Source organism: Centroberyx affinis, unplaced genomic scaffold, assembly GCF_046629955.1.
Source record: "Centroberyx affinis isolate AG114_WGS23_722 - 3 ecotype Tasmania unplaced genomic scaffold, CSIRO-AGI_Caff_v1 ptg000483l_1, whole genome shotgun sequence".
NCBI lineage: Eukaryota > Metazoa > Chordata > Actinopteri > Beryciformes > Berycidae > Centroberyx > Centroberyx affinis.
The window spans coordinates 175,106-193,439 of record NW_027279140.1 but is presented as its reverse complement, the minus strand read 5'-3'; the positions used below and the strand labels follow the sequence as shown (position 1 = coordinate 193,439).

General features: G+C 40.9%; 2 protein-coding genes across 2 annotated transcripts; both read right to left on the bottom strand.

Annotated features, from left to right (window-relative positions):
• Window positions 1-368: 368 nt before the first annotated feature.
• pla2g12a (phospholipase A2, group XIIA) lies at window positions 369-3,740 on the bottom strand. Its single transcript, XM_071517290.1, has 4 exons — window positions 3,351-3,740; window positions 2,941-3,017; window positions 2,644-2,809; window positions 369-883 (listed from the first exon to the last, which is right to left on the bottom strand). Exons 1-4 carry the CDS (start codon window positions 3,568-3,570, stop codon window positions 765-767), a joined length of 582 nt encoding a protein of 193 aa, XP_071373391.1. The 5' UTR covers window positions 3,571-3,740; the 3' UTR covers window positions 369-764.
• Window positions 3,741-4,229: 489 nt separating this feature from the next.
• dnajb14 (DnaJ heat shock protein family (Hsp40) member B14) lies at window positions 4,230-15,886 on the bottom strand. Its single transcript, XM_071517273.1, has 8 exons — window positions 15,620-15,886; window positions 11,069-11,240; window positions 8,648-8,793; window positions 7,588-7,776; window positions 6,482-6,567; window positions 6,182-6,291; window positions 5,616-5,788; window positions 4,230-5,163 (listed from the first exon to the last, which is right to left on the bottom strand). The coding sequence occupies exons 1-8, from the start codon at window positions 15,750-15,752 to the stop codon at window positions 5,039-5,041; spliced, it is 1,134 nt and encodes a 377-aa protein (XP_071373374.1). The 5' UTR covers window positions 15,753-15,886; the 3' UTR covers window positions 4,230-5,038.
• Between the last annotated feature and the right edge of the window lie 2,448 nt (window positions 15,887-18,334).

The window sequence follows — 18,334 nt, the reverse complement described above, 5'->3', positions numbered from 1 at the left end:
GTTATTTTTGTCCCCAAAGACGCGCTTCTCTTAAAATTCAGCAGAACCTTGGCGTTCTATTGAATTTTAGCGAGTTCCAGCAGGTTTGATATTGACTGCCGGGCCAAAACCGACTGCCAGAAATCTGGGAGTCATGATTCTGCTCTGTTGCAAGTCCAACCAGTTGTTCAATCTTGTTTTCATCAGTTAAGAAATATCTACTAAATGACATCATTTTTTTTTTTTATCCTTGTTAAAGCATTTTGTTTTGAACGGTGCTCTATAAATACAGTTTATTATTCTAAATATATATACATTTGTATGTATATATATACACACACACATTATTTTAACAAACAAAAAGTAAGGAATGCATAAGAAATGGTTGAAACAAATATTTATTAATTCATTTTCCTTGCCCGCTTATTCCAGGGTCACGGGGGCTGGAATCTATCCCAGCATGCATTGGGCAAAACCAAGGGAAAAACCATGGACAGGTTGCCAGTCCATCACAGGGCTGACACAGATAAGGAACAAATATCAGCAAAACATAAATAATTACTGCATAGGAGAGCTATTAACTCTCCACTCTAAAAACTAAGGTAATCCCACATTCACTTAGCAGACGTGTCTCTGTGCCTTTACAAACCTCATTAAAGGGAGGCAAGCAACAACACACCAGTGTAGGCTACCAAAGCTCTGTCCCTGAGAAAATCTGATCTAAGAAAGTCTGTGGTTAGTGCCATTTTGTCAGTTTGATGTGCAGTGTCTTCCATGTAGTTCATTCACAGCTCCCTCTTGTCTTCATACTGACACATACAGGACTCCCGCTGGCTGTCCAGGTAGGGCTTACACCCCAAGTGCATCACAGCGTCGAACAGCAGAGTCACCGCTGACTCACAAGCTGCCGAGACAGAGGGAGAACATGAGCAAACACACAGCGAGACGGGCAAAAATACAGTAATGTGTGTCTAGATACAAAATACAAATACATGACCATTACATGTATCCAAATAAATTACAAGTTACTGGTGTGTTACTGGTTGTTTCATTGTAGTTGTTTTTAAGTATATTGTTAAACTACTTTTCCTTGGATTTTATAGTTAGCAAGTCACTGTTTACTCTCTTTTGGTTTCTTTTTAGTTGCTTTTGAGTACAACAAATTTTGACTCATCTAGTCACTGGCACATGCATCAAGCAAGTCATGTGACACATGTCCATAGGAACAGTAAAAATAGGGCTGCATCTCAAAACGTATGGAAATCGAAATATTGGAATCTCCATTTCATTTGGTCTTGCATATTCTAAAAAAGTAATTTAAGTATTTTAAATACATATATAATATACAGTATACAGGTCTGCAGTTTTTAAATACACCTCTATATTGCCATCTGTTGGACAAATAATGTTACAGCATGTTGTTAGGCCAAAAGACATGAGGTAACTCACTTAGCTGCACAAGTATACAATGCAAAAGAACTTCAAAACAAAATTAAAGTCAACCTTAATCTCTGCCTTGAGAAACAACATTTCAGTTTGATTAAAGGGAGGATGGGATTATACAATCGAAATCTCAGTGTGAATGATCAGAATCTCTTTAATCAGTTTTGAAATTACTGTTTTTGGTGTGGGGATACTGATTGATAATAGACATCACAAACGAGAGCTATTTTCCATTGAATACTGTGGCCTATTTCTTTATGCTAATTCCCTATAGCTTTCATGGTTCTCTATATCTCCAATTTGCTTTTTTCATTGTTGGTCACCTGTTACAACTCATTACCACTGTGACTGTTGTAATAAAATGAACACAGCAGCCAGAACAGGATGCTGCAGGTTTGTACGCTATGATTTTTGTCAAATTACACCCTTCCTCACCAGGGACTCAGCCCAACTCCATGTTCAAGCTTTAGTCATCTCTAGTCTAGACTAATCCAACTCCTTTCTAGCCCGCCAGCTGAAACACACACTTCAACCCCTCCAACTCCTCCAGAACGCTGCAGTCCTCAGCCCCCAAATTGTCCCATTTCACTCGCCTCCTATACTCCCTCCAGTGGCAGTTGAATTCAAACTCCTTTCCTTTCCTGGCCTAACCATTGCTTCATCCTGTCTCGACTCTTCTCCCTACTGGCTCTGAGCGAGTGGAACAGACCAACCCACCACTCCCCATCTTCTGCCATCTTTTCAAAAGTACCGTCACCTTCTCCCCACCAAATCATATCCCCTTGCTTCTACTCACTCTTAATTGCTCTAAAAAAATCCCATCCATCTCTCTCCTTAGCTCGCATCTCTTTTGTAAGCACATATTCTAATGGTCATCCAAACATAAGGCCCTGACCCCTGCACTCCTTACTATTATTTGCTTGTTATTTTGGTGATCTAGGAATGTATATTCATTCTACTGCTGCCTTCATTGTAAGTCGCTCTGGATAAGAGACTCAGTTTAATTGCTAAATGTGTAATGCAAACACAAGATATTCTATTTTCAAAGCATGCACTCAGCAACATTTTGTGCAGCTCCCCTGATAATTAGCATAGCTGTATATGCATTGCAAAGCAATGCTCTCTTCCGTAACAGTCTACTATCAGCATCAGCAGACTGTCACCTGGGGCCGGCAGAGGATGAATCCCCATCTCATCCCACACTGTGCCTCAGCCTCTTACCTTGGACACTATGTGCCAATCCCAGAGTCCTTTGCACATTCCTGCAGATGGTCTCGAGGCAGTCTTGAAACTGGTCGTCGCAGTCGCGCTTCTCGCGACCGCAGGTGTCATAGCAACGGTCATGTTGGTTACAGCACTTGGTCATGGATGGGATACCTATGTCAAACTGAAGACAGATAATATTGTACAGGAGTTGTGCGTTTTTGGTTTGCTGTGTACGTCGTGAATCAAATGGTGCCCTGCTTTGGTTGGCAGAGACAAAACTCTTAACTCCGTAAACGTTCACGGACTAGCTACCTGAAATCCAAACAGCGGAGATCCACATCCATTGGGTGGGGGAGGCTTGTAACCAGGGCGAGGCGCTGGCTTATAACCTACGAGAAAGGAGCAAAGGTAAATATGTTCTGTGAATCCTCCTACCCTCAGTTATCTTGCTTTCTGAGTAACCAACAGTAGAATAAAACCAGTGTATCTGATTAATGGTTTACTCTGCCACTCCCCTGGAGATACGAGTGTGTCTAATGGCTCAAAACTTTTATAAACACCACATTGAGTAAGTCCACAAAGGCAGAGTCCCAGTATACTTAGCCAGGCTAAAGTTCTGGCTTCTAGCTTTGGAAGAGTTTTCTTGTTCACAAAAACTATACTCAAACTCATCGATACTCCCCTGTGTGTCACGATTCGTCTGTGTAAGAAAGCGCGCTTACCATCACTGCATTTATAATGACACAGCCCATCATCGCCGCCAATCAAGTCCAATGCAGCATTTAGGTATGTGTCAATCTTGTGTATTCCGTTACGAATGGTTTTCAAAGTCATTCGCCAGTCTGGAGTTTCTGGCTCTTTTCTGCAGCAAGACACATGAGGGATACATCCACAGAAGTACAAACCAAAGAGAAAAACAGAAATGTAGCTGTGGTAGTGCATAGTCCACTTGACGCAAGAGCCAGAAATCAGCGTTTCATGGCACGTAGGTCAAGTTGAATAGCTTAGCTTGACTTATTCCTCAAAGAGTCGGCTTGATACCGTTTCAAATTTCAGTTTCCTTTTCTTCTATAATCAATTCACTTCCAGAGAGACCAACCTACCGCAGCTGAATTTCTTTTCCGGGTTTAGTGTAGTCACGTGACCAGTGATTGGCCAATGAAGATGATGTCAATAAAAAGTAGACGTGGTCCTGCCTGTTGCGTATGTTTTGTGACATGCTGATCAGTTTTAACGCCTTTATAAAAACACATATAGAAGGCATTTAAACAGTGAAATGGTTATAACTTTGATCCTCTGGAAGGTTTGAGTAGCATAAGACTCATCTAATTGTTCAACACATTGTCCCACAGCTCATCTGGATAACCTAACACAGATTTTCTCATCAGTTGATAGCGCTCATACTATCCCAATTCCATTTTTTTTTCATATAAATGTATTGGCCCAGTTGAGCTTTATTTAATACAATGCTGCAACTACTTGACTAGACATAGGAGTCAAATCTGAATCAAGCAGGCAGTAGCTACAATAAAAAAAAACAGGTAGATCTAGGGAGGTGAATTAATATCTGATTCAGTGAGACACATTCATTCAGTCTATGGTAATAACTTTTACTTTATTCAAATGATTAGTCGAGCATTAAAGAAAAAACTTTGTTTTTCCTAGTTACTTAAATAACGCCATAAACTTCAAACATTCAAAAATGAAAATGTACAACAATTCATGAATAATAACAGTTTCGATGTCCTTCCATGATATAAGTCCCAACAACTTCACATTTTGGAGTGGACAACATAAAGTGTTCTCTAGTAGCAAAACCACAGGTAACTGTTCATGGTCCATGGAACTCCATCCACACTTGGAGGTGAGCAGGTAGCTAAGAAGCATTCGGCAGGGTTTTTCTGTATTCTCTCTAAGAACTGCTATGGATCTGGGTGGAGGACAGCATCTCCAGATGAACCTACAAAGTCTCCATCATATTTTTATGTCAAGCAGGTGATGCTGATGCTGTTAGTTAATCTAAAGATTGTGACTTGCTTGTGCAGAATGCCTCTTGGTGTCTCCCTACTTGAAGCGATTAGAGCATATCGCTTTACAATCAAGTGTCCTTTTCCTTCTCGTTTCCAGGAGAGCACAAGAAAAGCAGAGTAAAAAAGAAGAGGGGTGGGGCTTTCTACAGTATAGGTAGATTGGTTCATTGAGATGCAACAAGGCGATTCCTGGGGCGAGGCTGGAGTGAGGAGGGAGAGGGAAGCAGGGGGATGTGGGGAGAGGGATAACTTAAAACTTCCACAGTAAGGCTAAAGTATTTTAGTCATTTTTTGCTCCTAGCTCGAAGATTTTTCCTTAAAAAAACATGTACATACATATATCTATTCATATATATTTATATGATCTAAAAGCGTCCAGCTCATCCGCCTCTGAATAGGTCATTTAGTCTGTCCAGCTCCCTGCAGTTATCCATGGTCATGAGTTCTGCCTTCTTACGCATACGGTCGTCCCTGTACACCTTGGCAGCATACAGCAGGTCTGTTTCTGGGTGAGACAGGCAGAGAGGCAAGTGTGAGCAATAAAACAACAAAGATCCAATCAAACACAGTGTTTTAGACAGGATAGTGGGTAGCACATATCACTAAAGAGGATTCATTTGTCCACCTTGCTCTTTCACAAATCAACGAACACACATCTTGGCAAGCTAAACGAATTCACATTTTAAAGTATGAAATAGCCGCAAAAATGGGACGTGTCTGCAAGAAGTTTTTTCAGTATAATCAATTTGAAAACGGCTTGATGATAGAAATAACCATAAAAAAAAATATAACAACCATGTAACACTAGACATGCACTGGAGTTTGCATTTCAGTACAGACTGAATTTAGCATGCTGAAGAAATCAGTTCTGTATAAATTAATAGTTGAGTGAATGTAGATGCTACTGAATTCAGTGAGCAAATTCTGTGAGGATGGTTTTTGAACACGGCTACTCACTTGTCTGTCTCTCTTTCCAGCAGTTATTTCTGACATTAGACACGTAGTCTTCCTCCACATTCTTCTCAATCTTCTGCAGCGCTGAGCCCTTATACTCCAATTTGAAATCTCTGGTGACATAGTAGTCAACGTGCAGGTTTTCTGTCTGGCGTTTCACGGTCTGACCCGTGGACCTGGGAGGGATGGAGGAGATACAAGACGTGAAGATACTGATGCCTCTATTTTCCAGTTTTTTAAAAAAAAGGACCATGGAAAGTCCAACCTCCTTCAATATGTTTAATTTTTTCAGATAGTACAATGAATATAGATGTGGAAAAGAGTATAGATAGATGGCATAAGAACACCATAAGCACCGTAGTGCCTGGCATGTGGATTATTGAGCCAGCAGGATGTCCCGTTTCTGCCAACATTTGATAAAACTGTAAACAAGGCAGGAAGTGGAGTAAATTTTCCAACCACTATGGCAAGTTAGTTTCCTGCCCTGGGGACAAACGGTGATTGTGTGTGTGTGTGTGTGTGTGTGTGTGTGTGTGTGTGTGTGTGTGTATACATATAAATACACGCACGGTCTAGAGTAGAGGCTGTAGGGGGGAGTGGACACCATCAGCTGGCTCAGGATAGACACTAGAATCAGGACCACGATGGGCATCAGCTGGATAAACATTGAGAAACCACCCTAGAAACAAACAAAGCACATTGAGTACGTCGGTTTAAACAACATGCACCTAATATACTGTATACTCAAGACAAGTAGCTGCTGTATTTTTACATCTACTCAGATTGTATTTTGATTATAATGACTCAAATAAAAACACATTTTTTCTTTAAAAGAGATACTTGTACAAAATCCAAACCCATCTACGTACATCTCCCCTCTCTTCTGCCCTCTCTTGTCTTTGATCTGTCTGCTGGCTATAGCGCGCTCTGCCGTTGGTGAAGGCGTGCGCACTCGCTGTGGATAGGAATATAATGTCAGTGATGAGGTCAGACACAAAGTTATAGGATGTGTGCACTTATGCCAAAATTATATCAAGCAATATACAACCCCATTGAGGAGCATACAGGTCAAGATTTTCAATGTAAAGGAGTTTTACCGGTTGTCTCTGTGTACATGCTGTTTAATATTCTGCACTTTTCAGCCATTAACCATGAACTCCATTGACTTTAAATGTTCATTACATTGCTCAGTCATGTGTATGAGACAGCCATTGATCACAGCCATGATGTGATTGGCAAATCAAATAATTTCACAGCTAATTTCAAGATCAGTATTCAAGACCAGACTATGAGTCCACCTTGCTCTACAGTATGTAGAAAATACGCAGGCCTGGTGTGAAATTTAGGGGAAAGGGAAAACAAAAGATCTGTCATCCTCCTTTCATTAGGCTAACCTTTATCATTTTCATTGCCTAGACATGTGGAAAAGTACCAGAACACAACTAAGAGGTACCAGGTCCTTTTTGTCACAAATTAAACCCTGAGGAGAGTCACTTTGAAGTGCCTTTGATGACTGAGTTCATATTTAAGCTCATGAAAGCTGAGAGCTTTAGCTTTCCAGTTGTACTAAATGACTGTTTATTCCATTAAATCTTGTACCTCCCGTAAAACAAAACAAGTATATTTCATTCTGAATTTAATGTTAATGACCGAGGTTATGATTTCATATCCCTGAAAAGTCAATGTGCTGAAGTCATTAAGTCATTATCTGAGGATCTCAGGATTCACCAAATAAACCCAAGCCAGGTGGCATGGTCATATTTCTCACTTTTACCGTTCATATGTAGGCTAAATTGTAGAAAAAGGGCAGGCTAATAAATACTGTTCCAAAATTAAAAGACAAGATAAATGACTAATAAATTGATAGTATTTGAGACATCACATGAATGATTAAAATGCTCAGAGCTGCAACAAAAATCTGATTCAACTGAAAAACAATGAGTGATGTAACCAGATAAATAAAGTGCTTGCTTACACGAGGGGAAGCCGCCTCCAAAGAACATGTTGAAGAGGTCCTCAGGAGTGATGTCAGCCTCAAAGCCCCTATGGAAGTCAAACCCTCCTCCATGTGCGTGGCCCGGGCTACTAGGCTCCTCCCCTCCCGTCAGGTCATACTGCCTTCTTTTGTCTGGGTTGCTCAGCACTGCATACGCGTTGCCAATCTCTGGAGGAAGACAGAGATGAGGTGTCCAAGATAGGTAGAAAAAGGGTAATGGAGGTAAATCATTCCAAACTCAAATGTTAAAATGCCATGCCCAGATAGTCAGGTGCTTAGGTTCCTTGACTCTGGAGCCACACGTGTTCTTCTGCTGACCACGTTTTGAAACCCGCTAGATCTTTCTAGTGTGACCCCAGCATTACTGCCTCCATCTCTGGTTTCCATTTGTCTGAATAAAATAAAAATATATACTAAACTGAGTGATACTGTGCAGCTGTGTCTTAATAACATAATCAGTGGTAATTCCTGTGAAATGGTAAAAACGAATTCAAACAACCATTAAACAGGGTTCCCACACCTTTTCAATGATGAAATTCCAAAACCTTTCCATGACTTCTCCATGACCCCTTTTCAAATTTCCATGACTAAATTTGAATGACACTGAATTTAAAAGAAAATCTGTCAACCACTACAATAACTTTAAGCATTAGTTTGTTTTTCACTTTAAAATCAAGGATTATAACATTATTTTTACTATGTCAATAAAAACCAGTCAGCAACCAACACTATTTTCCTCCAACAGTGACGTAGAGTGTTTCGGATCCAGTCTTTTGTGACATTTGACAGTATTCAAGAAAAAAAAATTACTTCACAAATACAAGACTTTTCCAGCAGTGTGGGAGCCCTGATTAAAGTTCACAATAGCAGGCACATCAACAATGTAGGCTTCTTTTTATGGCATCAACATCTGTGAGTCAGGGGTTAGATCTACATGTCAAGTCACACAAAGTAAATGAGTTCACATATTCTACATCAATATCACATTTAGCATTGCTTCGCAACAGGTCAGTTACATATTGTAAATGAGCATATTTACTTTTAAAGGCCTCTGTTGCTCCAGGCGCATGGTTTTTGTCCGGATGGAACTTGAGCGCTAGTTTCCTGTAGGCTTTCTTCAGTTCATCCTCATTGGCTTCTTTACTGATACCCAGCACTTCATAGTAGTCCTTACACCGCTTTATTCTGAAAAAAATATTGTGATAAATATTGTGCTCATGTGTAATAGGTCTATTTTGTAACTATCCACAAGTTAGCAGTTCTCTTTCATGGGCTCTCCCACTCTGGCCAGGGAGCGGCAGAAAGGCAGGTCACAAACTCTCTATATCAAAACTGCGGCCTTCTTCCTGGAATTTGCCCATTGTGCTGCATGCCCTTTGGCTGCCACCTTTTGAACCCCCAGAACAGGTGGATTTAAATACGGTCATTGAAAATGACAATGTTGGCAGTTCTGGCCTTTGCAAAACAGCTTTGAGTGAAATTTAAGCTGTCTGCATGGTTCATGCAAAATTGACTAAATGAAACAATTTTCCAGCCTAATACCCAGCCTTTCATCCTGCACTGGCTAGCTCCTGGTCACCACTTATGCTGATGGCTTTCCATCCCTTATGTTTACCCGCCCGAAGCAACAGCTGTTACTTTTTTGTTTTTTTTGTGCACCAATTTTCCCTTCACAAGACAAGTCAAAAACAACAGTGGTGTACAGAAAGAAAAACAGCAGCAAAAGACACACAGAGAGAGAAAAAACAAACAGTTGTTACACATGATGTTAGATGCAAGTTTATATATTCACATGGTTGAAACTAAGTATTAGGAAAAGTAATTAGCCATGTCGGGGCATAACCTACAACTACAACTAGTCAAAAACTTGCATTGCCAGTTTTGCACACTTGTCTCCTGTCCGGCAGTACAGGAGTCAGTATATTCTAATATTAAATGAGTAGCATGAAAGATAAACAAAAGGTAACTAGGAATGTTGCATTGAATTGACGCAGATTAAATGTTTATGTGTGGCTGTATTGAATTAAATGTTACTATATGTGGGACTAGGTGTGTTTCTATAGCCCCGGTTCCAAGCGTTTCACAAGACCACCACTGCTTGTGCAACGTCAGGGAAAAGTGGGCTTAATTTGAATGACCTGTAACGTTAAGACTGTCAGGGAATTATGGCAGGCATAAGAGTTTCTGATGAGGTCACATGGGACACTTTTTCAGTGTGAGACTTGTTACTAAGAGAACACAGTATACAAGTAATCTTGATCTTTATTAAGACATGTTGCTACATATTTTTAACCCACTGGAGCTTCCCCAAAGGATTTGGTATCTAAACCACCAGGGGGCAAACTAACTCCCTTAGTTCAACTGCAATACACTGTGTGGGTTGCATGAAGTGCAGCAGCAGTCTTTTCTTAAGGATGAACTCTATACCCCACCTGCGGTTTCCTACCTTTTCTACGATAAAGAAACTTCTGATGGAGGGGTATAGGTAACAAGCACCATCTGACTGACTTTCTATCTTTAGGCATATGTTGTAGGTTGTATTATTTATCTCTCCTTTCCAATTCACACACCCCATGTCTGTCTCTCTCTCCCTCCCCTCATGAGCAAGAAGCCTAGCCTGAGAGGTTCCCATAGCGATAGCAGTGTGTGCAGAACACTGCAGAGACTGCAGTGTCCTCATTGAGCCACAGATGAAAGGCCTAAACATGAACGACAGAAACAGTTCCGCTATCACAGGAAATTCAGTTGTTTCAAGTGGCTACTAAAGTCTGACTGAGTTGCTTGTATGAGTTTGTCAGTGACTCTGATAAGGCACCAGGCAGAGTCTGAAAACCGGAAATCTGAAAACCCCATGTCCCAGGCCATGTTGGCCACCCGGGCATGGGTCTTTGTTCCATAGTAATCCATTGGAAAAATTGAGGGGAGCAGTGAAGACAAGGCTATCAGTACAAAGGCAGAAATAGGATCTTTAGGTCAAAGACTGAAGCAGATTTAGGGATAACAAGTGAAGTTAGAATCATGGAATCAAAAAGTGAATGACTGTTTGACTGAAAAACAGTAGGCTCATTGTGTATTTATGGTTGTGACACCAGACAAAAACCTAGATGCTAATATCCTACATGACTTCAAGAAGGTTTAATGGCGAAACTCATCATGTAATTCATTTGCACAGGCACAACAGGGAAGGCTTTCATGTAGTTTGGCAAAATATGTGTCCACACAATTTCTTTGAAATGCACTGAGGTAGCATGAAACTCACCAGCTAAACTGGGGCTTGAAACTGGCCCTAATCTCCATTGTTGGAGAGCACCAGAATGACCAGCTGAAGTGGGACAGGGGACAGTACCAACTGCCAGACGGGGAAGGGGGAGGCCAATAGAGTGAAAGACCTTCTAATGTACAAATATCAGACAGAAGTGAAGAAAAACAAGAGCATGGAAGGAGGGACTGCAATTCTCACCTCTGCACACCTTCAACCTGCTCTTTGTTGAAGCCCTTAGACTCCCCTCCTCCCGAGTCTTGACCTTCCCTTTCTGGCTGGGCACCGGTCCTTTCTGAGCTGTCTGTTGGTCTCCTGCAATATGCACCATTCCCCGCTGAGCTCCCATTCTTTGTCAACGCATCCAACAAGACTGGAAGAGGGAGGAAAAGAGAATCAATGTGGCATGATGAGGAATGTTCAAGACTAGGCTGATGTGTACAAGTTTTCAATGTGCCTTGTTATAAGACAAATGGAAGACGCAATGACAAATCATTACTTTTGTGTCTTGCAAGTGTCCAGACCGTAATGGACCTCCAAAGTGAACGTAGGAATGGCTGCAGTGTGAGCTGTATCGATAAACAAGAGTTTAAACACTCCATTGTTAACATGAGTGCAATATGCAAGCCGACTAATAACCTGCCACTGGGTACTCAACTTAATACTACCTTGAACTACACACAGAATATACATTGGTGTCTTGACCAGGGTGGGAAGATAACACCTGTCTCCTGCCAAATAGAGGTACAAATTTACAATGGCAAGTGCCCTTTGCCAGCCACTTTGGTGGGGGATCTTTTTATAGAGACTAATTTCTTTCAAGCCTTTATTTATGCAAAGAAGGCTGACTCAGCATACATGCTCTTTTCCAGCAAAGCCCTGCTTCATATTCATAAAGTTACATATATTAACACCTAGGAGCTGCCCAGAACAAACAGTTTTCTGCTGTTGGCCACTGAGCAGCTCTACTGGAAGAGTTGGGTGTTAAGGGCATTTTGTCCAGGGCCCAGCGATTCAACCCAGTCCCCTTCCTGTCTGCATCTCTAACCGCTAGACCACAATGTGAACTTCCCCATGCCTTTAAGATTATGGCTGCACTAGGCAACTTTGAATGTTGGTGGTTCCAGATAGCAGCGAGAGGTAACCGTTTGAAAAATTTGACCTTCAATACCCAGAAATCATGAGATGCGATGTCAGTAAACTACACACAGCATGCTCATGTTTACCAACCTGGCTGGTCTGTGATCGCATTATAGGATACCAAAGGATACCAGAGGGACAAGAGAGGCAAAAGATTGAACATTGGTGACTCTTGGTGACTTTTTCTGGACCACTCACTGACTGCTGTGTAAGAGACAGTATTTTGCTCTTAAGTGTAAATTTGTCACTTCCTATGGGCAGAGAGGTGTCCATACCTGACAATCGAATTTCATTTGGACAAACAGGCCAAATCTACAGGTCTTTTACAAGAAAATCTTGCCTAATGTAACTTAACTTGCATTGACCAATTTCTCATTACCATATAGACCCCCCCCCCCCTTTGAACAATATTGATGGCAATTGTTTCCTTCTTGTAATCCACATTAGTTGCCCATTTCTGCAGGCTCTTGCGACTCAGTGTGGCCAATCAATAATGCACTGAGTACTAATGTAGACCACAGTAGCTCCTGAACTACAGTACCTGAGGATTAAAGGTCTCCCGCTTTTTGAGATAATTTTTTGCTGTGTTATTGGCTAGTCAACAGAAACAGGAAAGATGGATAGAGAGGGGAAAATAACATTCAAAAAACAGTCCTAGGTCGGATTCAAACCCAGGATGTTGTGGTTACATGCCACCAGGACGCCTCAAAGGTCTCAGTTTTTTCCCCATATTTTCTTGTTATTTACTCAGCTGTCAGTTGTACGTCTGCCACCATTTTCCAACTTAACTTTGCAATGGGTTGCATGTTTGAAAGTAGTGGTAGCCTTATACAATATCAAGAGGGGAAAATGTTAAGAGCAAGTAATGCTCTGCAAATGATCTACCTGATTCTTAGACATAACACCCAGCTGCTGCGGAAATTCAGTTATTATCAAAGAGTGAGACAGCTGTGTTTCTGTGTAGGCCAAGTCTACAGTAGTGGTTCATTTTAGGCCTCATCCAATGATGATACTGGAGCCAGGGATTCTTAAAAAGGATACCAGTAACAAATTCACCTGAATGACTGCGCAAGTAAAAATACACTGCAGGTTTTATTTTTTCCCCCAGTATAGAATCAAATCTGCCAATCCTGAATTTGATACTTGGACCCCTGTTGTTTTACAGAGGAAGAGTTTTGTACTGCTTTCAGGTCTTCTATGGGCTACCCAATTATATAGCCTACCTCTAAGCAAGACCTGGGAGTAACATTTTGTTAAAAATAATTAATAAATAAATAAATTAAAGTCACTGGACTGAGGATAAAAATTATCTCTAAAAATGTGGGAGACTGATTCAAAATGTACTTTGCAGTTCTAGGTTACATTTCCATTTTTAAGAACAGTGACAAGATGGATCTTGAGTTTGTTTTGATCCAAGTTTTGTAAGTTATGGTGGAATCTTATATGCGTGATTGTTTTGCATCTGCAAATCCCACAGTGGATTTAACTGGCCGTAAAAACACATACTGGGTACCTGGAGATAGTCGTGATCAAGTTCCCCGCCTCTGGAATCACATATGTGTCCTCACTGGCCTAGAAATGAACCCAGGAAGTGCTTTCTCCCCCTTGTCTACCTTACTGTGTCTCCTTAACTTCTTTGTCATTGTCTACTAAAGTACAAAACTACTAAAAAGTGAATGGACTGCCCACTGACCTGCTTTTGGTTATGTCTAGCACTGTTCCATGTCATGTAGACACAAAAGCATACAATGAAATAGCACATAGTTTTACTATACCTGCAGAGCATTGACAGATAAGAACAATGACCTTTTCAATACAATAGTAGAGATTATTTATCTAAACCTCATGTTCTGGTCTACCAAAGCAGTATACTGTGTGTTACGATTTTTTTTCTACTGTTGGAATGTGCTTGTTGATACATGCAACTAAAAGCACGGTGCACAACATTAAGACAGTATGTCCTTTCCACACGTGAGTATTGCTGATGTCAAGGGCATACTGCAGGAGAAGACCGGGTAGTCTACAATATGTGGGAAAACAATATCTACTTACTTGCAATTAAGCATTTAATAAGGAGATGTACTGTACAATGTTACAGTCTTTTGACCTTCCACAGGTGTGACACTCTAAACAATAGGAGACCATCTCATTTTCTCAAGCTGCTCACAGGTCATCAGACACACTGACAGTTAGTCCATTAGGTTATATAAAATGAGGTATAAACAGGAATACACAAGAAGGTCCTAATGGATTTACACCCTACAAGTGTTACCTCCTAAGGGTCTGAAGGGGGAACTTCTATTAAACGTTATGTGCTTTTATTAATACTGATATGGCTAACAAATTTCTGTTACAACAATTTGTCTTTTCCTCTCTTGTCACTAGCTAACCCCATGTTTACTTGTCAAGCTCCAGCCATGCTTTGATAACCTACTGGAATCACTGTCAATGTGTCTGATAGCATAAGTGATCTATTAGTGATCTATCCAAAGACCTGGCTGAACTTTTCAGTACATGATGTTTCAAGGCATTTACATTCCAGAGGAGGTAAGGAGTTACAAATTTACAACTGAGTAGCTACAACCGGTCATCGGTACAGTGCACATGTTTGTCTTTACCACTAATCCATTACGAGAAAAATATTATTGCAAAGCCCTTTATGCACTAAAATTCAAAACATTATAAACCATCTGAAAGTAACAGTCCCAGTCAATCCTATCCTGACTACACCCGTCTACGCTCTTCTCGCAAACAGTAGTGGGCCCTGGATTAGCCTACTAATGCTACACTTCAACCTGTAGGCTCTAGGTCAATCATTCAATTAAGGGATTGTCGGTGGGCTGTGGCCTGGCAAGCCTGTTTACCTCGCCTTACATCCCTTCCCATGCTCCACTTACCTCCTCTGCCCTGGCTGAAATCCCTACTCACCCGTTCCCTACAAATCCCCGGCCTTATGCAGCCAAACTACACAATAGGCGAAATGAACGCCAACGTTGTATTTCCTCAAGACTGAATGTATATCTTAGTTAAATACTCGTTAGGACCTGGGCCTTCGGCTAACATTAGGTTTGACGTTACAGATAGATAGATAGAGATACTGACTGATGGCTTGACGGTGGCCCAGTGAGAGTGGGCTGGATATAAAACGATATAGTTAGTTGCATAGATAACGTTAGCTGGCTCCCTTGATGACATGAGCGCTACACAGCTTCCCAGATAGCTAGCAGTTAGCATTACAGGCTAACATTGATTCGCTTCCCATTATAACCACGATTCACAGGTCCTCTGCGCCAGAGCCCGTAGCTAACACTGGCTAGCTAACGTAGGCCTATTATTTGAACATGATTGTGTTGTTATAAACGCTACTATTTACTTTATGTTATGGTTAATTATATACCAACGTACCAGCATGTGTTAATGTTACGTGTTGCTGTTATGTATGCAAGCTATATACAGTTGACAGCTAGGTTGTGTTAAACCGCGACAACCGTTAACTATTTAACATTAGCTACTTGCTAGCAACTGGTAATTTACAGTACGGGGCTATTCTTCGCCAGTCTCAAGCTAGCCCTGACTGGTTGGACAGCCAAGTCAACTAAAAAATATCGTTACCTTTGGCTCTGTCAGTTGGATAGAGCTTCTCGGCTTTATTGAGAAACTTCACCGCCTTCTCTTTATCTCCAGCTTCGAGGGCTTTGGATGCTATATTTATACATTTTTCTGCTTCGTCTCTGTTCCCTTCCATCTTTCTTCCTCTTCCTCCTCCGGCTCTGTCAGCTGACCATTCGTAACACACCACGTGGTCAGGAGTGCTTTCAGAGACGCATTTTAGAGCATGGATGTGTTTTAGCCCTGCGACAACAGGGGCTCTGTGGATGGTATTAGGCTCGTTTGAGTTGACTACCTGCTTGTCTGGAAAATAGACGAGAGTAGCCGAGTGCAGTCAGGCGAGGAGTCATCAAGCCGAACACTCCCGACAGCACACTCGCTGCTGGTTGTTCCTTTTCTTCTTCTTCAGTTTTGCTTAACGGCGATTGATAAACAACTTAAAAGGTGCATTACTGCCACCCGCACACACTGCTCAAACAACCCAGACCTTCACGTTACTTATTTTTATTTTAATGTAGGCATTACATGTCTTTATCGTTCTAATAAAATGGTAAATGGACTGCTCATGGAGTGACATCTTGGAATAGATATAAAAACTTAAGTCTCTTCATTTCACCGTGGGTGTGTGATACACCTGTGATGAACCATTAAGCGCTCAGCTCGAGGCGTTTCCCCATCATCCTCGGAGCTGTGCAGTCGGTGGAGAGCATCCATGGTGGAGAGCAGCTGCAGCGCCTCGCTCCAAAAACTGCAGCCGCCTCGGTCCCGCGAGATTGCCGTGGCTTGCGCAGTCAGGTCGGCGGAGCAAGTCGGACAACTTTTCTAACCATCATGCAACGGACCAAGCAAGTCGCTGGTCAAAACTGCGCAGGACTTGCTCATCTCAAACGAGCCTAGTGTCGGTCGGTCGGTCGGTCCGTCATCTGTTGGGCTGTTCACCACTTAATGGGTCACATGGCGCGCAGGTAGCTGGACTGCAGACTCTCAAGCGGGAGACGAGAGTTCGATTCCCGGCAGAGACGCTTCCACAAAATTCAACGTCGCGTTGTAGTAGTTGTACTATGCAACTGACACGGCCGAGGAAACTCGAGAGTAGGCAACTTGCTTTTAGAATTAATATTGTAAGCATTAGTATTAACATTTGTCAGTCATCTGGACGGTAAAATTATTTAGTGGAGGTCGTGGTTACCCGTGTAGTATCAATTCAATATCTCAAAGAAAACAAAATCTAGGACTTTTCAATGCAATATGGTTTTAATTGGATAAAAACATGGTAAGTGCTTCATGAGTTTGATTTCTATTATCAACTTCAATAAATTCCATCATTCCATACAAATTCAGAAAAGAGAATTTAGATTAAGTCGTCTAGTGGATCAAATCTCATAACTTTCAATCTAAGTCATTTACACAAACACAGAGCTCTTTTGTCAAGACTTAAGAAACCGTTTCAAGTCATCCAAGGCAAGTCTCAAGTAGGCCTATTCTCTTCATGCATCAAGTCAAGTATCAAGCAATAAATTGTGACTTGAGTCTGACGCCAGTCCAAGTCATGTGACTCGATTCCCGTCTCTGCCCACGGGAATCATCAATCTAATCTGATCTAAATGAGTGATGCTGCTCTATTCCGCCTCTGGTTGCATGGCTCTTGTAATTCAGATGTCAGGTGTGCAATCATGTCGATTGGGCTGGTTTTATTATTTACAGACAGAACGTTATTACTTTGGAACAAAGTCTTTCCACTTAGTAAAGCATTGTGTGATAGATGGGTTAAAATCTTTTTTTGTAACAATTATTTTAAATGACTATTGACTAACAGAATTTCTAAGAAAGTATGGAAGTCATTTGACTGGTAAAGAACATGCATCCTCTTGGATTAAATACCCCCAGGCCTTTTGAGATGGTGTTTGACCCAGGTTTAACCCCAGTAATGACTTCAATTTTAATGGCATGGATGGAATGTGCCTCAAAAACAAAAATGTAACCTACTGTCACAACCTTAGCAAATGCTGTTCTGTGTCACCAATAACCTATGAATAAAATAATGGAATGACATGTTGTAATTTCATTCATTTTATTTATTCAGTAAATAGTATGCCTTTGGATTTGAAACAGACATTGATGCACCATGTGTTTTGTGAAAAAAAAACATCTATTTACAAAAAGGTTTTAGTTAGCTTTGGAACATGACTGTTGTCTGACTGGTTCAACAATTCTACTTGGACAAAGACAAACTTATTATTGCTCTTATTTTACAAGATTCATTCATAAAACAGGTGTTGAATTGTATGTTTTGTGAGTCCCTCTTGAATGTAAACAGTTGAAAAAAAAAAAAAACACTAAAACAATATTGAAATTGGACATTACACATTAATATTTGAATATTTTGTATAAAAATATTTCAACATTAATAGACTTTGTTTATTAATGTTGTCTTTTATACAAACATTTCATTCACAAGATTCTCTCCTGGGGTTTACATCGCCCTGGTTCTGACCAAAGCAGTACTATATAGAAATGAATAACCTAGTAATCTTTGGGCTGTTCAGGCTAGGCTGCTCTAGGTCTTGCTCGAGATTCAATTTGGATTTAAACACCAATTTTGTTGGTTGTCAAACAATTGTTTTCATAAAGAAAATCAAATTCGTAATAACTAATACAAAATTGATTATAGGGATACTACTACAAAGAGACATGCTCTAATATGGCAAGAAACATCAG

Coding starts and splice junctions, on each gene's coding strand:
- dnajb14 (XM_071517273.1), bottom strand. CDS start 15,752: ATGGAAGGGAACAGAGACGAAGCAGAAAAATGTATAAATATAGCATCC. Junction 6,292..6,481: donor GGGCAGAAGAGAGGGGAGAT/GTACGTAGATGG, acceptor GTTTGTTTCTAG/GGTGGTTTCTCAATGTTTAT. Junction 5,164..5,615: donor CTGGAAAGAGAGACAGACAA/GTGAGTAGCCGT, acceptor TGTCTCACCCAG/AAACAGACCTGCTGTATGCT.
- pla2g12a (XM_071517290.1), bottom strand. CDS start 3,570: ATGCACTACCACAGCTACATTTCTGTTTTTCTCTTTGGTTTGTACTTC. Junction 3,018..3,350: donor TCATTATAAATGCAGTGATG/GTAAGCGCGCTT, acceptor CCTTTCTCGTAG/GTTATAAGCCAGCGCCTCGC. Junction 2,810..2,940: donor CTCCGCTGTTTGGATTTCAG/GTAGCTAGTCCG, acceptor ATCTGTCTTCAG/TTTGACATAGGTATCCCATC.